At 36.9% G+C, this 22,944-nt stretch overlaps 1 protein-coding gene across 1 annotated transcript in view; it reads left to right on the forward strand.

Moving 5' to 3' along the window:
• Positions 1-22,944, forward strand: part of UBE2H (ubiquitin conjugating enzyme E2 H) — a 150,203-nt gene that overhangs the window by 80,980 nt on the left and 46,279 nt on the right. Inside the window, exons 2-3 of the mRNA XM_021002387.2 lie at positions 2,504-2,580; positions 4,349-4,423. Coding sequence (XP_020858046.1) covers positions 2,504-2,580; positions 4,349-4,423 — 152 coding nt within the window. The remainder of the gene's footprint in view (positions 1-2,503; positions 2,581-4,348; positions 4,424-22,944) is intronic.

Consider the following 22,944-nt stretch of genomic DNA (forward strand, 5'->3'; position numbering starts at 1 on the left):
TTCTATGAATAATTGCCAACTTCAGAACTGTAGAAGCTATAATGTACACATAAGTTGTAGATTGCCTAGCTTGAAGATACCTTTCTTTGCCACTGCTCCTGTTTCCTTATACCTGTCTACAAGAGGCTCATCCCTTCCCTGTCTTTATCTATCTCTACTTTATCCTTCCATTGTGCCCCCTGAAGTCCTCATTCTGAACTTAACAAATTTCCCTTGGTAGTAGACATGTGCTCTCTCCTGAGAAATTACTCTATGTTAAAAAATTTTTTTCTTTTTGGATTTATATTCTGTTGCCTCCAGTGGAATGTATACCCCATGAGAGAAGAAACAGTCTCATTTTTGTCTTTGTATCTCTAGCATCCAGCACAATGTCTGGCACAATGTAAATGTTTGATAAATCTTCATTGGATTGAATTAACAATGTATTTTATGGTTTATGGATACATGACATCACTGGAAGAACATTCTTATTAAAAAGATAGACTTTTGTTCCAGGTGAAAGCTAAGGGTCATTAAAAGAACTTGTAATTTTCTAAAAGCAATTTGGTGCCCTCTCCCCTTTTGTTCAATTTTGAGCCCACCTTGTCAATTTGTAGCTTCTGTTGGAGATTTATTTATTGATGAACTTTATATTATGTACATATGTATGTATGTATATTGTGTACATATATGCATATATAGTATATCATATGAAAGTATGTGTATATGATACACATATATTTGTGATTCCTTGTATATATTTACCTACATACATGTGGAGATATATGTGTGTGCATATCTGGATCTGTGTATAGCTTTGTTTCTATATCTCTACCAAACTTCATAGCATATCTTGAACAATGATCATTCTTCATTCACTTTGTTTTTCTTGTTCAGTCAACTCCAATGGTTTTCTGTTGCGTCTAGGATCGAATATAAAATCTTCTCTTGGTGTGTAAAGCATTCCAAAACCTGGTCCTTTCCTTACTTTTCCAGGCCTCCTCCCATCCCTTTCCAGTTTTCTTATACCTTATATCTCCCTCATGTACTCTATAATGCAGTGAGACAGTTCTCCTTGCCATTCCATGACTCCAAGTGTTTTCACTGGTTGTCCCCCATGCCTAGTACTCTCTTTTTCCATATCTCCTCGTCCCTGCTTCCTTCAGTGTCAGCTAAAGTCTCACTTTCTACAAGAAACCTTTCCTGAATTGCCTTAAAGCTAATGCCTTCCCTCTGTTGATTGTTTCCATTTTTTCTTGCACGTAGCCTGATGGTACATAGTTATTTGCATGTGTCTCCTCCTTGAGACTGTGAGTCCTTTAACAGCAGGAATTGTATTTTTTTGTATTTATTTGTATCACTAGTGGTTAATACATTAACCTGCAATAGTAGGTACTTAATAAATGCTAGTTGACTGATTGAATAATTAGATCACAAGTAGAATGATGATGGCACAGTGATTAAGAGTCAGTTACATGGTACAGTATAGTGGGCAGCTAGGTGGTGCAGTGGATAGAGTGCTGGGCTTGAAGTCAGGAAGATCCATTTTTTAGGTTCAAATCTCGCCTTAGACGCTTACTAGATGTGTGGCCCTAGGCAAGCCACTTAATCCTATTTGTCTCAGTTTCCTCATCTGTCGAATAAGCTAGAAAAAGAAATGGCAAAACACTCCAATATCGCTGCCAAGAAAACTTTCGATGGTGTCACAAAGATTCAGCTGTGACTGGACAGTAACAGAGGATTGTGGGAAGCATTGACTGAATGACAAACATAGCATAGCAGATAATGTGTGACCCACGTCTGAACGTCTGCCTCAGACACTAGTTGTGTGACCTTGGACAAGTCACTTATATCTTCTGTGTTTTAGTTTCCTCATCTTTAAAATGGGCACCTACTTCCCAGGGAGGTGAGGAGATGTTAAAACATTTGATTAGTTAACGTATATAAAGCACTTTGCAAACCTTATAGCCCTATATAAATACTGTTACTTTTGCTGTTATTATTATTAATATTTTATGGCTCACGGCCATGCTGATAAAATCAATACATTGATATAATAATAATAGGTAACATTTATATAGCACCTATTATGGGCTAGGTACTTTATAAATACTATCTTATTTGATCCTCATAACAATCCTGGGAGGTAGGTGCCCAAAATCATACTAACTTATTGGCAGGGTTGGGACCAGAATTTTCTACTATGCCATGCTACCTTTCAAGGAACAAATTTTGTTAGCTGCTATATTAAACTGTTTGTGGGGTTTGAAGATGGAAATTCTCTGATGGACTTAAACTTTTCACTTGGATTTGAATGAAGGTGTAAATACTTGCAACAAATTACTGTTATGTCTCAATTCGTAAGACTCTTATAATTATGTACATTCTATTCATACCATCTTTTATAAGATTCATATCACATTTCTGGTAAGACTTTATATAACTTCTCTTGGAAATATAGCTAGTAGTTCTGTCATGTAATAAATACTAAACATTGATAATTTTCCTTAACCCTCAATATTAGCATTGAAAGCAAACATGAAGTCACAATCCTAGGAGGACTCAATGAATTTGTAGTGAAGTTTTATGGACCACAAGGAAGTAAGTATATGTCTTTTCTCAATGTAATCCTGCTTTATACTAATTGACTTTCTGATAAAGCGAAGAGAATATTGGACAGATGGCACCTATGATAATTGGGAACCAGTTTAAAGTGAACTACAGGGCCATTGTGGAATCTTAACACCATGTTTATATGCTCTTTTGTTCCATGACAATAGATTATTTGTAAATTCAGGTTTTTCATTTTATAATAAATTATTGGTGAATTCAAATTTTATTATAGATAGGTGCATTCTCTTTGTGTGTGGTGAGAGGTATCTGACCACGTCCTACTAATGAGTGTTTTTTACTAAAGTCTTTTAGTAATTTTTACAGAATAAATGAATTTCTAAAATAATGAAATCTTGTCTCTTGCAGATTTTCTTGTCATATGTCTTTTAATTAAAATCTTACTTATCTTTTAAAGTAAATTTAATATTAATTTAATTTAAAGTAAATTAAATATTAATACTTAATAGATTTCTTATTCCTAAAGAACTTATATGTCAGGCATTGTACAAGGCATCGAGGATAAAAATTCACAACAACATGGTCTCTTCCCAAAGAAGCTTTCATTCTATTAGGGAGATGTAACATGTTCACAGACACATATTCACAGTAAATAAAAGGTGCTTTTGGTATGGAGTACTAGTGAGTGGGAGAATCAGGAAAGGTGTTTTGAAGGAAGGGGCATTTGGATTGAACCTAGAAGGGAGCTAGGGGTTTTAAATAACATAGCTGAGTAGAGTGAGCATTACAAACTGGGGGTAGAAGATGGAATATTATATAGTAGACCGGGCTGAGCATAGAATTTCTCAAGGAGATTAATGCATAGTCAGTTCTTAAATATATTTTGGAGCTAAATTGTGAAAGGCCTGAAATGGCAGTGGCATTTGTATTTTGTCAGATTTGGTGGGATGAATCTCCTTGAGTAAGGGAGTTACATGGTCAGAGCTTCATTTTAGGAATGTCCATTTGGTAGCTGTGTGGAAGATCAGTTGGAGAAGGAAAGGGAGGCTTCTGTCATGATATACGTAGAGGAGATAATGGCCTGCACTGAGGTGGTTGTGGTAGGAGTTGAGGGAAGATACATGTAGAAGAAGTTGAAGTAGACTCAAAGAAACTTGGTAGTGAATTGTGTATTAGGGATGGGAGTGAAGAGAATGGTGATTGAGAATGAAGAGTTGAGCCTGAGTTACCAGAAAAAAATGCTGGTGTCTTGAATGAAATAAGGAGAAATAAGGTCGATTTTTGGGGGAAAGTTAGTTTAGTCTTGTCTCTGTTGAGTTTGACATGCCTATTGGACATCCAGACAGAGATGTCCAACAGGTAATTGGAGATGGAGGATTAGAGTGTGTTGGAGAGATGAGGACTTTGTAAATTTGAAAGTCATCTGCAAAGAGGTGATAGAACCATGGGAGCTGGTAATAAAGAGCACTGTGGTACACTTAATCCATATGTAGGGCATATTTAGTACTGCAAGAAAGACTAGGTAGGATTGGTCAGATAGGCAGAAGATAATTGTGACACAGCAGTTTCACAAAAACCCAGAGAGGTTACAGCATGTAGATGAGAAGATGGTAAACAGTGAGAAATGCTCCAGAAAAGTAAAGGGAGGGGAAGACTGAGAAAAGACATTTAGAAGATTTTTGAGATGTGATAAGATTTTAAGGTTTCACCTACATCCTGACATTTAAATTTTGTTGCACTTATATGTTTGATTTATATTTAAAAAACAAACATGTTATAATTTGCTTTTCTTTTACAGCACCATATGAAGGTGGAGTGTGGAAAGTTAGAGTGGATCTTCCTGATAAATACCCTTTCAAATCCCCATCTATAGGTAATAATCCAATTTTTTCTTTAAAGGTTTTTGAGCTGATAAGGAGGGAAAAAGAAAGCTATAACTTGTGAAAGTTAATTTATTCTAATAATAATTACCTGACTGAATCTTTCATTGTTATTTTTACTTAATTAGTGACTACCTATATTTTTTGTAAAGGAGGGGAGGGTATTTTAATTGTTTGCTTTTTAGGGTGACTCTTGTGACTTAGGTGTCTCCTTTTCTTCCTTCCTAAGGCAGGTTAAGCAATTCTGAGGCTGAAGGCACTTAGGAATATTTAGAGTCTTTCTTTGAGCAATAAATGCAGTAAATCTCAATTAAAATTGCAAAATATAAAATTTAATATTTTGGCATAGCATTTTCAAAACTCTAATCTTGTAGGCCTGTAATTTCTCCATAGGAAGAACTTTTAAAAATTGTCTGTCTTGTCAGAGTGCTTACTAATATCATCACTCTTTCCGTTTTAATTTTTTTTCCCACTTTGAAGACGAGTTCAAATCGCATCTCTGACGCTTAATAGTGTCTTTATCTGTGATGCTATTAACTTAACATTATTAAAGGGTTTGGATATTATAATAAAGTTACAATAAAGTATTCAGAGTATCTGTGACTGAACGGTGAACTTTTTAAGTGTAGTTTTTGGATTGTAGAATAGTAGTTACTTTAGCTTTTTGACTTTGAGATGATTTTTCCTCATCAAATTGGGAAAAGTTTTTTTTTAAATTATAGAACACTAAAAGCACTTATAAAATAAGAATGACAAGAAAATAACATTCAAATACAATAAAACCATTCACTGAGCCGGAAGGGGAGGATGCCAATTTAGCTAAAAGAGGCTAGGAACCACAGGAATTACCAATATCATGAGATGATTGTATAGCTGATGCAAAATGTCATAGAGTTCAAGAAGGGTGGGTTCTCTAAGAAGTGGCCTTTCTCTAAAGGGTTTTGATCCCAGGCAGATGCCCCTGGACAAAAAGCTCTTAGTCTTGACCATCTGCCTTTGCTACAGGCTTATGGCTAAGCCCCAAGCTCATAGGATTTTTATCTGAGGTAGATGGAGCCGGGAAAAGCAGTCTTCACCAGGCAGATTCAGCATTCTCCTTTCTAATTCCCTCAGCCATCAAAAATATTCTTAATTAAAAGGCCGAGTAATTTGTTGTAAAGAACCTTTTGAAACACATATACATGGAATACATACAGACACACATTATGGCTTGGAAAATCTTACTGCTAATTCAAAGAATAATTTAGTTCTTTAGTAGAACTTATACCTCTGACTAAATAAAAGGGAAACTGTAGTATAGATAAATGAATTAATACTTTTCTCATTGCCCCAGTTGCCTCTCTTTCTTAGTCACTAATCTGTTGAAAGGCAAGGAAATGGAAATCAGTTTTTGTGAAGACTCCTAAGGCATAGGATTAGTTAAGTTAAATTCAACTAAACAATTCAGCACTTACTTAAAGTACCTTTAATGTGCAAGGTCTAGGTTCTAGAAATAGTCAATCCTCAACTTTCCAGGGGGAACAGGGAGAAAGTCAAAAAGGAGAATGTTGATATATTGAACCTATGGGAAATAGGGGGTTAGGTTCCCCTGACCACCAAAAACTGTCAGTCTTTCACAGCCAGCAGCGGCTGCAGACATTCTAGCACCTTTATTTTCTTACTAAGCCCCATTGCTGACTTTGCGCTTAGCTTTGTGCTTACGGCCAAAAGGACTTGCACTAAGCTTTGGGGGCATAATTGCAACATAAAAGTTTAAAGTTTTAAAGGTGAACAATGAAAATATGGGGAAGACATGGAGAGCTCTTTGCAAGCATAGGGTAAATGAGACCAAAACATCCAGTAGAACACCAGCCACGCATACATTGTGCCTCTCTTTTTTTCCCCCCTCTACTCCACATGACCTGAATTGCCACATGGCACAGTTGCCAACCCAAAAGTGAAAATGAGGTTACTGATAAAATTTCAGGCATGCTTGAAGTCAGGAAAGTTAAATGAACAAATGTTGAGGATTGAATGTACTTTCTTTTGAGTTATGTGATAGGCCTTTAAGTGGTTCTTTTTAAATCTCTTAATCTCTACTGCTACAACAGCATATGCACAGAAAACTAACTACAATTTTTTTAGTTGAGTTTTTAAAAAAAAAGACAAATAAGTGGGCTTCTGATTTGTATAAGGTAATAATTTAGACGTCTGTAAATCAGTTGTGTTTTAACTTAGACCCCTTTATTGGGCTAGATGGGCTCTTGTACATTAGGCTGGGAACTTGTGAAGCTTTTGAGGCACTGGATGGTGAGAAGAAGAGGAAACAGAAACTGAGGTAACATTTGTGCCCCCATGCCTTCGGTCAGAGAAGGCAACACTCATTTTCCTGGGAAAAACAAGTCCCCAGCCTGGCACAAGTTGTCTTACATGTGTACAAAGGCCTGTAGGTCAGGTATCTTTTCATATCTCAAGGGAATGCCTGCATTTTTTGCAGTAATGGAATGAATGAATAGAAGCTGAGCAAACCAACTCATGTACATTCTGACTAGCAAGATACTCAGCAACAAGGGACCATTTTTAACTCTACTATCTCTAATCAAAGCCAATTTGCTGTAGAACTTCTGAAAGGCCATTTGAAATGATGCTTTAGGTAATTCTTAGCTTTTTGTGCTGAAAAGACCCTGCCTTACTATGGAAATGAAGAAGCAATAAAGAGGAAAATATTTAGGGCACCAGACATAAAAAGTAGTCAGTTTGACTCTGGGTTATTCATGGATGCATAGGCAGATGAGTTACCTTCGTTGTGGGCTGCTCATCATTCTATTGCTGCCTTTCATCTGTCAGCAGTACTTAATTGAGTACTTGGTCATGTATTGGTCACAGTACTGGGTCATAGTTTAATCCTTTTCTTTATAAATGAAAATAATCATGGGAGGGAATGTATTTTGAATCATATGTTCTTTTGAGCTTTTTCTTTTTAAAGTTTTGGTGGCATATTTGTACACTCGGTCACACAATTTTGACATAACATGTCAGGGGTACATGTTGTCATAGAAGAGAGCCACTTTGGGATTGAATTTGTGACTGTAGCCTTAGTAACATTATGCTTTAACCTTTGAGCATGTACAGAGAAATTCAGTGTTCTTCTCTCAAAGATTTTACAGTCTAATTATGATGGTGAATGAGTCAGACAGAGAACAACTTCAGTTATTAGTACATATTCTTGTGCTATGGGAAGTTAGACTAAATAACCTTTGAGACACCTTCCAGCTCTCTGTCTGTGTTCTGTGATTCTAAATGATCATGGAGGAATTTTAAGAACTCTCTGAGTGACTATTTCCTAGTATTTACTGAAGCATTTAGTACCATCAGGATAATTTGAAGAATCTCATAAGAGGCTTGTGTTAGATATGTTAAGTTGAGAATCAGAAATGTCAGGTACTACTGGGGAAATCTTACTGATCATGATGGATTTTAATTGGCTGCAGAGAGTTGAAAGGTATTTCTAAATTAAAATTGATTCAGCAAATGAACAGCAGCTATTATTCAGCAGAGTGTGACACCAAGACCTAGATTTAAATTTCTGAAGAAGTCTTAGTGTTTGTATTTCTTCTTCTTTTTTTTTTTTAATTTTTAGGCAGTTGGGGTTAAATGATTTGCCCAGGGTTACACAGCTAGAAAGTGTCAAGTGTTTGGTCTTAGGACGGACTTGAACTCAGGTCCTCCTGACTTCAGGGCTGGTACTCTATGCACTGTGCCACCTAGCTGCCCCCTTGCTAATCATTTGTTAAGTGGTCTGACATAATTCTCCCCTTCCCTGCTCAGTGTCTATGTTTCTGGAGATAGCTTCTTCCTAACTAGCCTTCAAGTATCTATGTGGCACCATATGCTTCCCAAAGGGATATGTGGCATGGTGTAGAGGAAGAGACAGCTGTAAAAGCCTGGGATTCTTTGGGTCTATGGGGCTCTAATCCAATTATATCCAGAGTATTAAGGCACTGCCCCTAGTGTTTGTATTTCTTAATGACTACAAAACCTAGACCTATCATACATACCATTTCATCTGTAAACTATACTTAACATTAAACATAAAGCAAGATTGTTATATTTAGGATCTTAGAACTCAGTCATTTCTGCCAGTTCTATAGCTAGTCTATGGTTTGGCTATATGTGCAGAATGTATGTGTGTATGACAGTTACATTATTAACTTTATGGTGAGCTGAAGCCTCACTGTCATTATTAGCAAAGTAGACAGAATTGCAATAAAATCACATTGAAATAAAATTACAGGTGAAGTAACATTAAATGGACTTCTGAAAAGCAATAGCACCAGATATCTAGTCTGGTATGCATCTGTCAGAAATAGTATGTCTCTTTTTATGCAAAGGTAGAGAAAAGAGTCTGAGGGTTCTACAAATAAAGATTTGGTTTCATTAAGAGTACAGTTTTTATGTGGACACAAAAGTGCATCAGTCTTTTCAGTTATACCCAGCTACCCAGGGTAATTAGTTTTGTGAAAACGTGACATTGTGTCTTAAGGATTCACTTGAAAGGCATTAAAATAGAATTGTATAATGATAATATTGAAGTTTTTCTTTTCCTTTTTAATTTATTTAGTATTTTCTTTTACACAAGTTACATGTAAATACAATTTTTAACATTTGTTTTTAAAACTTTGAGTTCCAAATTCTCTCCCTTCTTCCCTCCCCGCCCCCCTTCATTGAGAAGGCGAGCAATTTGATGTGGGTTATACATGTGGAGGACTTCTCAGAAAGGATGTGTCCCCTCCCAGAGGGAAGCTCATGCAAACATTTCCATGCAAAACATTTCCACATTAGTCATGTTGTAAAAGAAAACACAGACCTCCCCCCCCAAAAAAAAAGGTAAAAAATATAATTTAATCTGTATTCAGACACCATCAGTCTTTTTCCTTTGGGGATGAATAGCATTTTTCATAATAAGTCCTTCAGAGTTGTCTTGGATCATTGTATTGCTGAGAATAGGTAAGTCATTCTCAGCTGATCATCTTACAGTATTGCTGTTACTTTGTACACAGTACTTTTCACTTTGTATCAGCTCTTGTAAGTCTTTCCAGGTTTTTCTGAAAGACTCCTGCTCATTTTTATAGCACAATAGTATTCCATCATAAAATCACATAACACAGTTTATTCAGCCAGTCCCCAGTGGAGGGGCATCCCCCTCGGATTCCAACTCCCTGCCACCAGAAAAGAGGTACTGTAAATATTTTTGTATATAAGTCTTTTCTTTTTTGTTTTTTATCTCTTTTGCGATACAGACCTAGTAATAGAATTGTTAGGTCAAAGGGTATGCATTGTCTCCACTGAAACTTGCCTCAAATTTTTTTTCACAGTTATTGCTAACTGTTTTTCTTTCCATTCTATCCCCCCCCCCGTTTATTCTATTCTCTCTCTCCTTTTACCCTGTCCCTTTTGAAAAGTGTTTTGCTTCTGACTACCTCTTCCCCTAATCTGCCCTCCCTTCTATCATCCTCCCCCCTTCTCTTATCCCATTTCACTCCTATTTTCCTGTAGGCTGATAGATTTCTATACCCGGTTGAGTGTGTTATTCCCTCTTTGAGCCAATTCTGATTGGCTGAATAAAGTTCGCTCACTTCTCCTCACCTTCCCTGTTTTCCCCTCTACTGTAAAAGCTTTTTCTTGTCTCTTTTATGAGATAATTTACCCCATTCTACCTTTTCTCTTTCTCCCAGTAGATTCCTCTCTCACCCCCTTAATTTTATTTTTTAGATATCATCCCTTTGAGTTTTTCAGTCATGTATTAATGACATTATTGTGCAGCAGCCGTAGTTGGGCTAACTGTATATAAAGTATGCTTCTCTTGGGAGATTAGTTTGTCCCCAGACATAGTATTGTCATTGAATTTATTGCTATCCCAGATTCCATTTAGGAAAATATAGCTTGTTGGATCTTACTCGACATGGAACTTTTGGAAGCAAAATTATGCACATCATACTATGTCTTTATAATTTTTTCCATTAAATTAAAATTGTTGCACTGCGTTCTAAGGTAGGAGCAGTTTACTAGTATTTTAAACGAAGTGACATTTTCTGTCCTTCAGTCATATGTTATTTTACTAGCTAGTGATAACCTGTACAGTTATCTGAGCAGTCAGTCAACAAGCATTCATGAAGTGCCAGGCATTGTGTTCGGGTCTGGAGATACAAAGGCAAAAATGAAATCACCCCCTCCCTCAAGGTTCTTCCATTTTTCCAAAGAACAAATTTCTACCTGTAAGTATAGACAAAATAAACATAAACTAATGTGAGGAGGTGGGAGATCACACTCTTGGTATCATCATGTTATGGGGGTAGCCTTCAAGCCAAGCTTAGAAGGAAACACAAGGGCTTCTTAGAGACGTAGGTAAAGAGGGAACCCCTTCTAGGCATATGTGAAGAACAGTAAGAAGAACATTTTGGCCGGAGCAAAGAAAGAGTACATGAAAAGGAGTGATAGTATAGTTCTGGAAAGTTAGGTTGTAGCTAAATTGTAAAATATATGTGTGTGTGTGTGTGTGTGTGTGTGTGTGTGTGTGTGTGTGTGTGTATGTATGTGTGTATGTATCTGTGTACACACACATACACACATACATGTATTTAAAAGCTAAACAGAAGAGTTGTCTTTTTATCATAGAGGTAAGAGGTAATGGAAGGTAAAATCCACTAGGAGTAATTGGTGATTTTGGCAGAATGGATTAGAGTGAGGAAAGACTTGAGACAATTCCATTGTTCCAGTTGTTTAGGCAAGAGCTGAAGAGAGAGAGAAGTAGAGGTAGAAAAGACGGGGATTTGGCTGTTAATTGGCTTTGTGGGCTGAGAGCTTAGCTGAGCTTACAAACCTTGGTGCCTAGAAGGATGGTACTGTCCTTTCCAGAAATAAGGAAGTTCAAAAAAGGGGAGAAAAGATGACGAATTTCAGATGCCTTTGGAACATTCAGTTTGAAGTGTCTAGTAGGCAGCTGGATATGTTGGACTAAAGTTCAGGAGAAAGGCTAGGGCTCTATGTGTCTATCTCAGATAAGAGTTATTTTTCTAAGGATGATGGTTGAACTAATGAGAGTTGATGAGGTCACTGAGGGAAAGCATAGAAAAAGGAGAGTGCAGAACACTCTTTAGGGTATACCCACAGTTAGGGGGCAGATCCTGGAATGGAAAATGAGAAGTGTTTGAAGAACTAAGAGCTGTACTTAAACTTGGAAAGGGAGTATCTAGGAGGGGATTCTCAAGAGCATCAGTGTGTGTGAAGGTAGAGAAGAAAGACCATCAGATGAAGAGCTCATTTGTCATTGGGAAGAGTTTTTTTTCAAATATTGCTATATTGGTATTTCTAATCACCCTTATTTCCAAATACATCTTTTTTTGTGGTATTGTGGTAAGCATAGGGGATTTAGCATTAGAACCTGGTTTTGTATTTTGTTTGCTACTTTCTAGTCATGTGGCCTTGGGCAAGTCAAACTTCTCTGGGCCTCAGTTTCCTTATTTGTAAAATGAAGGTGTTCTACCAAATGACTTTACGGTCCCTTCCAGCTGTAAACCTGTGATCCTTCCCCCTCACTTCCTTCCCCAAAGGTTTATCCTTTACAACAAATAATAAGAGAGTGTGGAAAAAAGCTGTTCAGCAAGACTAATCAGTTCATTATCAGAGTCTGACAGTTTATTAAGTGTTCCACACCCTTAGCCCCACCTTCTCTTTAAAGAAAAGAAGAAAGCCTGTTTTTTTGCTCCCTTTTTTCAGGCCAAGCTTGATGATTATAATTATACAACCTGGGGTTGTTTGGTTTTTTGATGTTGTTGTTCTTTCCATTTACATTTTGTGCAGCTATTGTTTTCTTAATTGTGTTTATTTCATTTGCATCAGTTTATGTGTCTTTTTCATATTTTTCTTTATTTTTCATATTCATAATTTCTTCCAGCACAATCCATATCCATATGCCACTTTTTCATTTTCTGGTTGATGGGTATAAACTGTTCGTGGTTCTTTGTTACCATAATATTTAATACTGTGAATATTTTTTATTGTATAAGGTATCTTTCTTCATATCTTTGACTTCTTTGGGATATATGCCTAGCTGTGGGTTATTGGTTATTTTGGAGAGAGTAGTTTTACTTAAGTGATGCCCATTGGAAGCCAGATTGTAAGAGATTGCGCAGTGGGAAGTGATGAAAGATAGCTTTTTCTAGGAATTAGGAGAATAGCTTTAGAAAATGGTAGTGTTGAGTGTCAAGTAAAGGTTTTTTTTAAGGATGGGGAGACTGGAATAGGTTTGTAGGCTAGTAGATAGGGCAAAATGAAAGGTAGGTGAATGTGTGTGAGAGAGAGAGCGAGAGAGAGAATGTGGGTGGGTGATTGTGAGATCAGTCTGCTGGAGATGTCAGGGAGTGGGATCAAGTGTTCAAGTAGAGGGGAAGGGCCTTTCTTCGTCTGATACTGGAGTGAATGGATAATATCACAAGCTTTCTAGAGGTGAAATAGAAGAGAAGGAGCTCACTGTGCATGGCTTCTTTTCTCAGTAAAGTGGGAAGCCATGTCTACTGAGAGAGTGAGGGGCTTCGAAGGTGTGGGAGACTTGAGAGAAGAGATTTTTTGGAACAGCTGCTGTGGGGAGTGAGATGGACAATCTCACTCTCAAATGAAGGCCTTGTTTAGATCAAATAACATAAATTTGTAGTAGAACCTCATCAGTGCAGTTCTGTGTCTTCTATCACTGTTCACATTTGAGTAGGATTGGTAAAAGTAAATGGTGGTAGTAATCCAGGGTGTGTGTTCGGTAAGATGTGAGCCAGCATGAGGGAATGGAAATGAGGGTGGAGGTTAGGGAGCAGGAAACAGTTTTAAGGTAAACTGTTTAACTATAGAATCAACATTGGAAAGTAGTATATTGTTGCCTGTATTCTCTAAAGGTAGAAGGAATCCTGAGGGGTGGTTTAACACATTAAACTTAAGGACTTGAAACTGAAGATGCAGTAAGAAATTAAGTAGGATGAATGCTGGCTTCATTTTGTGCTTGAGGTTACTCTTTTCAGCAGTTTAATAATTCAGCCTTTCTTATTTGGCATACATTTTAGAGACTGATATTACTTAATCTGCACTGAACCATAGTGGCAGTAGTTAAACAAAAGGCTTTGCTTTTCTTTGAAAGAAAATTGAATATGGATTATATATAATCAGTTCTGTAAGGTGACCCATTTTTAAATAGTTTGAGTTTAAAACCACAACATAATTATTGTTAAATGAAATATGTTTTTAAATAGTTTGAAATACATTTGGAGCACTACAATAAACAGCGTCTCCTTTTTTTTGAGAATAGCATATAGGCATGCAGTTGTAAATAAAAATAGGAAAATGTGTTAAACCATCCCTCAGGATTCCTTCCATCTTTAGAGAATATGAGCAACAATATACTACTTAAAATCAAGATGTAGCTTATAAATGGTAATAAATCTTGTGAAACTGAACCTCTTTTGAAAGTTTGTTCATTTTGGAGCTCTTTTTTTATGTACTTTAAAGATTGCCATACATTGGTTCTTCATATTCCTTTCTTTGGAATGCTGTTATTTAAGCCTTTATTCAGAGATTTGTGTTTAGGGAGTTTGATGATTTAAGTATAAAGTTATGTGCTTGACTTTTAAAAGAAATCTAGCAAAACTTAAACATCCAAGTGAAAGAAAGCTGTGTTTAAAGCATTATATTGTGTATCCAAGCCTACTGTGGCTACTGATGTCAGCCATGCTTCATGTACTTCTGAAGCTCTGCCTTTAGCGTTATCAAATCATAGAATCTGAGTTAGAAAGTACTTAGGGGTCTTCTGATCTAACTCTTACCAGATACATGAATCCCTCCTATTTATAGCACTATCTATAATGTCAGTAATCAATAAACATTAATTGAGGGCCTACTGTGTGCCAGGCATTCTGGGAATATAAATAAGAAAAAGATGGTCCCTGCTCTCAAAGAGCTTATAGTCTAATAGGGGACAACAGCATGCAAAAGGAAGCTGAAAAGGAGAGAAGATGGGCCAGACAGTACTCAGTGAAGGGGCATGATATTTATGGAGTTCTAACCAACTGGAGCAGCTGGTGGGTAAACCAGCTAACTTGGCTTCATGTAGCTTCCACTTGAAGACTCTTGTAATGAGGAATTCACTGACTGGGGAATAATAACGACAGCTAGTATTTATATGGCACTTTAAAGTTGTAAAGTGCTTTTACATGCATGATCTCATGTAAGCCTCATAGCTCTCCAAAGAAGTAAACTTTACAAGTATCATTATTTCTGTTTTATAGATGAGGAAACTGAGGTTGAGCAAGTGTGACTTGCCAATTTACACAGCTAACGTTGGAAAAGCTTCAGTTTCAGAGATGCGCCTAAGGACTGTAGTTTAACTAGTGAGGCAGAGCCTCAAATAATCTTCAATCAACGAGGGTTTTCTTGAACCGACAATAGTGATTAATTGAAAGAAAGATGACCAGTGTCTAGAACCCCTTCCTTAAGTGTCCCAGATCGCTTTGACTGATTCAGAAAAGAAAGAAAATCTGAGGTAATATAAAGTATACATTTGAAAAGACTTCACAGAAACAAAGGCCAGATTTATATCTCGGAAAAAAACAAAGGTTGGATGCAGTTGCATTATTAAAAATAAACATACACAGCTAACCTTGCCCACCCTTTCCATATGAACATCTGACTTTACAACATGTTTACATATGAATAATTGGTTGACATTACCTTTCTTTCTCCTTATCCAACCTAAGGCTACTATAGTAGCAGGGAACTTTATGACTCTTTCTTATCACTTTGATTACTGCCCCCCTCTCCAAGGGGCATTTTATACACAGAACTCAAAGTTGGCCCTCTAGGCCAGCCAGTAGCTAAACAGAATCCCCTTTACAACATCCACACAGGATCTTCCAACCTTTCCTTGAAGAAAGACCCACTGTCTTACTACATTATGAAATCACATGTTACGCTTTCTCCTGTTCTTTTGTGCATGAGCTCACTGTCAGTTCTACTTTGTTATATACATATACATCTTTAATGCCCTGTCCTCTTCTTTATTTCCCCTTTCTCCAGTAAGCTTTTCATTGCATTTTAGCCAAAATTAACCCTAATCAATAAGAATAGTATTAACGTTTTACATTTATCAAGGAAAAAAAAATCACAATTTTTATTTTAACTTAGACTTGATAGAGAACTAGTGCTGCCAATCTCAAAAGCCTTGAGCTTAATGACAAACACCAATTGAATGTCTAGTAGGTATAAAGTACTATACTTAAAAAGTTCTTTTTAGTGTCTTCACAGATATTACCATGTATCTATCTCTCCATCCTCCATAAATTACACCTACCTTCTTACTTAAGCACCAGAAATTGAATGAGGAATGCTTTTCCCCCTTGCTTTATTTAATGGTATTTTAGGGTCTTTTGGTAGTTTTAATGAGTGTCATTTCGTTATTCATCCTAATGGATTGCCACAAGACTCTTATCAGTGAAGGCATACTTAAAACATTTTCAAACTGACATGAAGTTGGGAGACCTAGCTAATACATTGGGGGACAGAATTGTTATCCAAATGTATCCCAGCAAACTGTAATGGTAGGCTAACAAGATTAAATTTAAAATCATCTGTGGGCTCAAATAAATCAGTTACATAAGTGCTGAGCAAGGGAAAGGTGGCCAGAAAACAGTGTGAATAATTTGGTGGTTTTGGTGGACTGTAAGCTCGCTGTGAATCAGTAGCATAGTATGGCAGCCAAACATCTTGTTTGGTCTTAGGATACATTAATAAAAATATAATATCCAGAGCAAGAAAAGTGATTGTCCTGCCATTCTTTGTCCTGATCAGGCCACATCAGGAATGTCCAGCTCTAGGTGCTACAATTAAAAAGAAACATTGATAAACTTAAATTTGCTTAGAGAAGAGCGAACAGGTTGGTGAGTGGATTCAAAACTGTGTCGTGTGAGGATCATTTGAAAGAAAAAAGGATTTATAACCTGGAGAAAGAAGACTTAATGAAAAGCAGGATAACTGACTTCAAAGGGTATCATGTGAAATTGAACTTGTTCTGGAGCTGGTAGGCAATGGGTGGAAATTCCAAGGGGACAAATTTTGGCTCAGCATAAGAAAACACTTCTGGAAGTTTAAAGCCATCGCCAAATAAATGGGCCACCTAGTTACCTAGGAATTTATTCCTGGAAAACTTGATGTAAACCCTAGATATCCACTTATCTGTAGGAGTGTTGTAGAAAGGATTCACGCTTTTGAATTCAGGTTTGACTAGATGACCTTTAAGGTCCCTCCCTTTCAACTCTGAAATTCTGTTAATGCCATTTTTCATCATTAATACATAATATATAATTAACACGTTATGTTAACTACATTTTATGTTAAATAGACTTTGATGACCTAGATTAGAAACTTACTATTCATTTAACAAACATTAAGTGGCTACTATTGGTCAATAAACATGCATTTATTAAGACTACTGTGTGGGTACTGTACTAGGCACTGGTTACATAGAAACAAAAGTAGAATTGTCTCTACCTTCAAGAAGGAATTGACACTATTTCTATATATGTAAGTATGTATAGAATAGATAGGATGATATTTGAGGGGGAAGTGTTATAATCTACAAGTGGTCACCGTTCTCTGGGTAGGCACCAGGAGATTCCCCTGTGTTTCCACTTTATGTGGTAGCAAATAGTCACCTGCAGCCAAAGGTTAATTACTTGTACTTGTGACCCAGTTATGACAGTTGGTGACCCTATAAATGCAAATGCTGAACCTCTGAGGGGGGGGGGGTTCAGCTTTATATTGCAGATATACTTTGGAGGCAGAAGTCCTTAGAGCATCAGTGCTAAGGAAGAGAGTTGAGTGACCTGTTGTGAATATACTCCTGCAATTTGTCTGCATTACATTGGTGTTTCTATATCAGGGTTCCTTCAAACCCATTACAGAAGAAGAGGACATTAGCAACTGGAAGCATCAGGAAAGGCTTCATGTAGATGGCACTTGAGTCTAGTGTTAAAGGAGACTAGGGATTCTAAGAGATGGAGGTGATGAGCGAGTGACCAATGGCACATTTAAAATATTGTGTTAGGTGCTGGGGAAGGTGTTTTACTTTGATACTTTGATGTATCAGTCATCTCATCAGTATGAGTACTGTCAAGTATTAAATTGAATGGAATTCCAAAGTTCCTTCCAACAGAGTCCACCTAAAATGCTAGAGGCTTCAGGTTCTTAAAGATAATGATGACAACTACCCTAATCATGATATATCAATGGATAAGATTTATATGGTACTTTAAGGTTTGCAAAGTACTTTACAAATATTATCTCATTTGATCCTCACAAAAATCCTGGGAGGTTAAGGGCAATTTTTAACAGATTAGGAGACTGAGGCATACAGCAATTTGTGACTTATCCAGTGTCACAGAGCTAATAAGAGGCTGGATAATATATCCAGCAAGTAGAGGCTGGACCTAGGTCTTCCTAACTCTAGCACCAGTATTTCATCTACTGTGCTAACTGTCAGCTTGGTATCCATATCATCCTGTATACCAATGTTATGGCCAAAGGTATACCATGTCCTGTCTCATTCTGTCTACATTGACCTATCTACTTTCTCAGTCATACATGTTCCTTAGTGATATCTTTTATGCTACTTCTCATATGCAGGTCACCATTTGATAGTATAGTACATGTTACTTACGTCTATAATGTTTCTTTCCGTTCTCCTTTGTGTCTACAGCCATTTTAATTCTTCGGAAGTCTGTGATAATTCATGAGTCATAGCCATATAGCATCACTGAGGAAAATATGAAGCCAAATTAGACGGGGACTCAGACCTTAAGGAACTTAGAATATTTATCACATTGTAGCTATGGGGAAATCTGTTCTGAATTCCAAATAGACTTAAAAATGAAGTTTTGGAACACAGTTGATCTGTGTGTGCTGCCTATATATGTTGAATGTGAAACCTCTGTATATTTTGCTTCTGGACTGTGCTAGCAGGGCCTTCTCTTAAAAATGAATCAGTCCATGACCACCATATAGTGAATATAACTTGACTTCTGCAAAGCTAAGCAAATGAGGGAAAAGGTTCACATTGGGATTCCATATTTACAAAAGACTGATCACAAAAGATCCAGAAGAAACCACAATGTATTCTATAATATAATCTTAATAGCAAAAAACAAACAAAAAAATGAGAGTAAGAAGTCCACTGTAAAGCTGAGTTTTAAATAATGAATGGGTTCTGAAGTGAGAACTTAACACTAGTGTGAGTTAAATACTGAGGAAATATTAGGGTAGATGTTAATTTGAATTTAGATGATGTATATTGGCCTCTTGAGGTAGTAAGAGAGATTGAGTGACCTCTCAAGGTTCCTCCCAAATGTACAATTCTGTAATCATCTGTTAGTGATAACTGCACCTTCTAACTGAAAGTCTTTATTTTATTTGGGTAATCACAGTCACAGCTGTTGGTTAGTCTTATCAATGAATACAGGAAATGATAGTACCTTTAAAATATTTTCTTTAGAGAGGATTTTGATCACTTATGACATACAATTTTGATTCTAGAATAGAAATCTTAACAGCCTTTTAGGGAATACACAGTTCCTGAATTTTTCCATTATGTTTTTCAGTGCAGCCAGAAATTATATACCACACTCTTTTTGGAATAGAATTTTGTTTTGTATGCCAGCAGAGCTCAGCAAAGCACTTAAAAAGCTTACTATCTTACTTTGTGTCTCCTCTGGATAAATCGCTGATCAGAGAAACTCTAGCTGTTTCCTTAGGCAGCAGGAATGTGTGAATAACTAAGCTATTCACTAAGCAAGCCTTGAGGTATAGGCTAGTATTAGAGGGAACTATGTCATGTAACGGATTTGAAATTTAGTTAGGAGAATAAGGCCTTACTACCTACTGCATTTTCCAAAGGGTAGAGTGGGCATTTCTGCTGTCTGAGCCTTTACAGTATAAGGAGTTCTGGAGCTTTGGGGCTAAATTGAAAGCAAAACCAAACAAAAAGCCACCCCCAAAATAGATTTTTTTTCATGATCAAAGAAGTCTTGTCTGTTTTCGGTTACTTGATGTCTCAATGTTATCTAGTTAATAAATTATGTTGGTAATTTACTGGTTTGCAGTGTAAGGACGTGATGTTAATGGTTTATGATGTGATTGTGCCATAGAAATTGAGATAGTCAATTATAAATTCTTACAAAATTTTCTAAGAGCTTTTTAGAGCAGCATCTTGTATTTTTCCTTAATCAGTTTATCTTTATTATACTATTGGTGTGCTTGTTTGGAAGCTCGAGGCAAGTAATTTTAAGCCTAGCTTAAGTGTTCCTAGGAATCTTTAACTAGAGGAATCATGCTTTTAAGTAGAGGTTGGACTTTATGATCTCAACTATCATCTTCAGTGTTATAATAGGTGCAATAACAAAGATATTGGGCTGAATACCAGTGTTTGGTGTTATCCGGTTTGCACTGCTACTCACATGTTAAGAGTCCTTAGGGGAAGGTCCTCAGAATGTTGAGTGCACAAGGATTTATGGGAGATTACAAGAATTACAGTGGATGAGGTATAGTTGGGTTGTTCTCTTAATTGAATGGAGTGTCAGCTCCATTGAATGTTCAAAAGTTCAGAAGAAATGTGAAAACTTTCAAATTCTGGACTACTTAAAGTCAGTTTAATCATCAAGTTACGCAAATTTTTTTGTTTTTTGTTTCCCAGTGCATGATACTGTACTGTAGTCTATTAAGTGTATAATAGTATTACGTCTAAAAAAATGTACATACTTTAATTAAAAAATACTTCATTGCCAAAAAATGCTAGCCATCATCTGAGCCTCCATTGAATGGTCCATGTTGATGGCTGTGACCGATCAGAGTGGTGGTTGTTGAATGTTGGGGTGGCTGTGCCTAAATAATAAGACAGCAGTGAAGTTTGCCACATTAATTGACTTTTCCTTTCACTTGAACACTTAGAGCCATTGTAGAGTAATTGGCCTAATTTCAGCATTATTGTGTCTCAGGGAATAGGGAGTCCTGAGGAGAGGGAGAGAGACTGGGGAATGACTGGTTGGTGAAGCAGTCGGAACACACACTATTTATCTGTTAAATTCCCATCATATGGGTGTGGTTTGTGGCTCTCCAAAACAATTACAATTATAGCATCAAAGGTCACTGATCACAGACCACTATAACATAGAATAATAATGAAAAAGTTTGAAATATTGTGAGAATTACCAAAATGTGACTCAGAGACATGATTTGAGTGCGTGCTGTTGGAAAAATGGTGCCTCAGTGCATGGTTGCCACAAACCTTGAATTAGTTAAAAAAAAAAAAGCAATATCTGCAAAGTGCAATGAAGCGAAGTTCAATCAGATGAGGTATGCCTGTATGCCTACTTTTGCCAGAAGATCGTACATTTCCTTCTTGAAATTGTTCTGTGTATTTTAAATTTGCCTTTGATTATGTAATCTCATCACTCAACATGGATTAGTTCTTATTTTAATGGTAGTGGGTATCCTTTAATTTATGAGTTGGTGTCAATTTTTGACATTCTTTTTAAAATATCATTAACATCAATTCATATATTTTCTTTTGGGATTTGGTATCTCAGTGATCATTACACTCATATCCTTAAGCTTCCTTTTCCTCCATTTCCAGGTGACCTGAAATTCTTAAAGTAAAATGTTTTTATCCTGTTTAATTTTATTTTAGAAAGTAATATCCCATTTCCCTTGGGAAAACCATATATTCGGTGGTATAGTACTTTTAAATCAGAGCTCATGTTTAGGTAAACAGATGGTTTGAGACCTGGAAAAGAAGTTAAAGATTAATTAGTGTTAAGTTCCTTCATTTTACAGTTGTGGAAGCTGACGCCCAGAGAGGTTAAACTTAACCCTCGGTCAAGGTTATACAATTAGTAGCAGAAGTAGAATTTCTCTTTCCTGATACCCATCTAAGTGTTCATTCAGATGTCAAAACAGTTTTGTCATAAGTATATTAAGCAGCTCCTTTCTCAGTGAGTTCAGTGGCTTTTCCTCTTCACTCCAACTCTTAACCTCATTCTAGGAGACTTGAACATAGTGGTTGATGTTCCTTCGAATACCATAATCTCCCATTTCCTTAGTCTACTTAGCTTGCATAACCTCAGTTATGCACTTGGATGTTTATACTCTTGATCTTGCCTCAGGGGCTTGCTCCACTTCCATGTTCGAGAGTTTTGATTTTCAGATTGAGGGTTTTCCTGAAGTCTATGAACTTGTCAAAAACCTATTTTGATAACTGGATTTCAATATGATTTATTTTCTTTGTGATCCCATGTATTTTACACATTTAAAAACATTCTGATAAGGCATCGATGCATGGGCATTACCAGACTGCCAAAGGAGGTCCATGATACAAAAAAGGTTAACCAATCTCTTCTTTATTCCATCATTATCTTTTATCTTTTCATCTCTTTGCTATGCCTTACTTCTCTTAGACCTACTTTACTTTATGTGATGTCCAATTTCTCTATCCCTCAATACTGCACCAGGCCATCAATTCTTGGTCAATACTCTCTTCTCTTTCCAGACTTAGCCCCTTGTTGCCCAGTTGAGTTTTACACTGTCTTCTACCTTCGAATCCCTTGTTCCTTTGTCCTTGTACCACTCACACCTTGCCAAACCCTATGCCTAGATTACTCCCACAATCTATGTTTTCCCCTACTTCTGTGCTTTGAAAGGAAATCCTGAAACCAGGCTGTTGGGCCATTGCAGATTAATGTTACATAATCTCCACAAGGCTCTCATTGCAGTACAGCAATGCTGTTCATCCCTAATTGACTCTTGACGCCACTCACCACATCCCTTGTTCTGAACCGTCTCTTCTCCAGGCTCCCATGTAACCTCTTCCTCCTACCCTCCCAGCTAAGGACCTTTGATAGTTGACTGAAAAAACTGAAGCCCTTTCTTGTATCTCCTCATGTCATATTCCTCTGACATCACCCTCCACTATCTCCTCTACTCCAGTCTCTGCTGAAGATGTGGCTCTTTCTTCTCCTTGCCAAGGCCAGTCCCTCACTTGTACTATTGACCCTGTTGCCTCTTGTTCTGCAGATTGCCCCCATCATCATCCTCCTTCTCATGATAATCTTTAGACTTTCCCTGTCTACAGGTTCTTTTCTTGCTGTCTGCAAACATGCCCCAGTCTCCCTCGTCATTAAAAAAATCCTCACTAGTTCACTCAGTATTGTCTTATAACTCTCCACTTCTCAGCTAAACTCCTTAAAAAACCCTTCTACATTTGGTGCCTCTACTTCTTTTCTTCTCACTCTTCTAAACACTGTGCCACATGACTTGATCTTGTCATTCAGCTGAAACTCCGTCATGATCTTTCTTAGAGTACACTCCATTTTATTCTATGTAGTATAAAAATCTGAAGTTCTTTAATTTACCACAATAAAAGAGGGATTAGTGGAAAACATTTACAAATCGCTCA

The sequence above is a fragment of the Phascolarctos cinereus genome, unplaced genomic scaffold (genome assembly GCF_003287225.1).
Source record: "Phascolarctos cinereus isolate Bilbo 61053 unplaced genomic scaffold, phaCin_HiC Scaffold_1;HRSCAF=81, whole genome shotgun sequence".
In the NCBI taxonomy this organism is placed as follows: Eukaryota; Metazoa; Chordata; class Mammalia; order Diprotodontia; family Phascolarctidae; genus Phascolarctos; species Phascolarctos cinereus.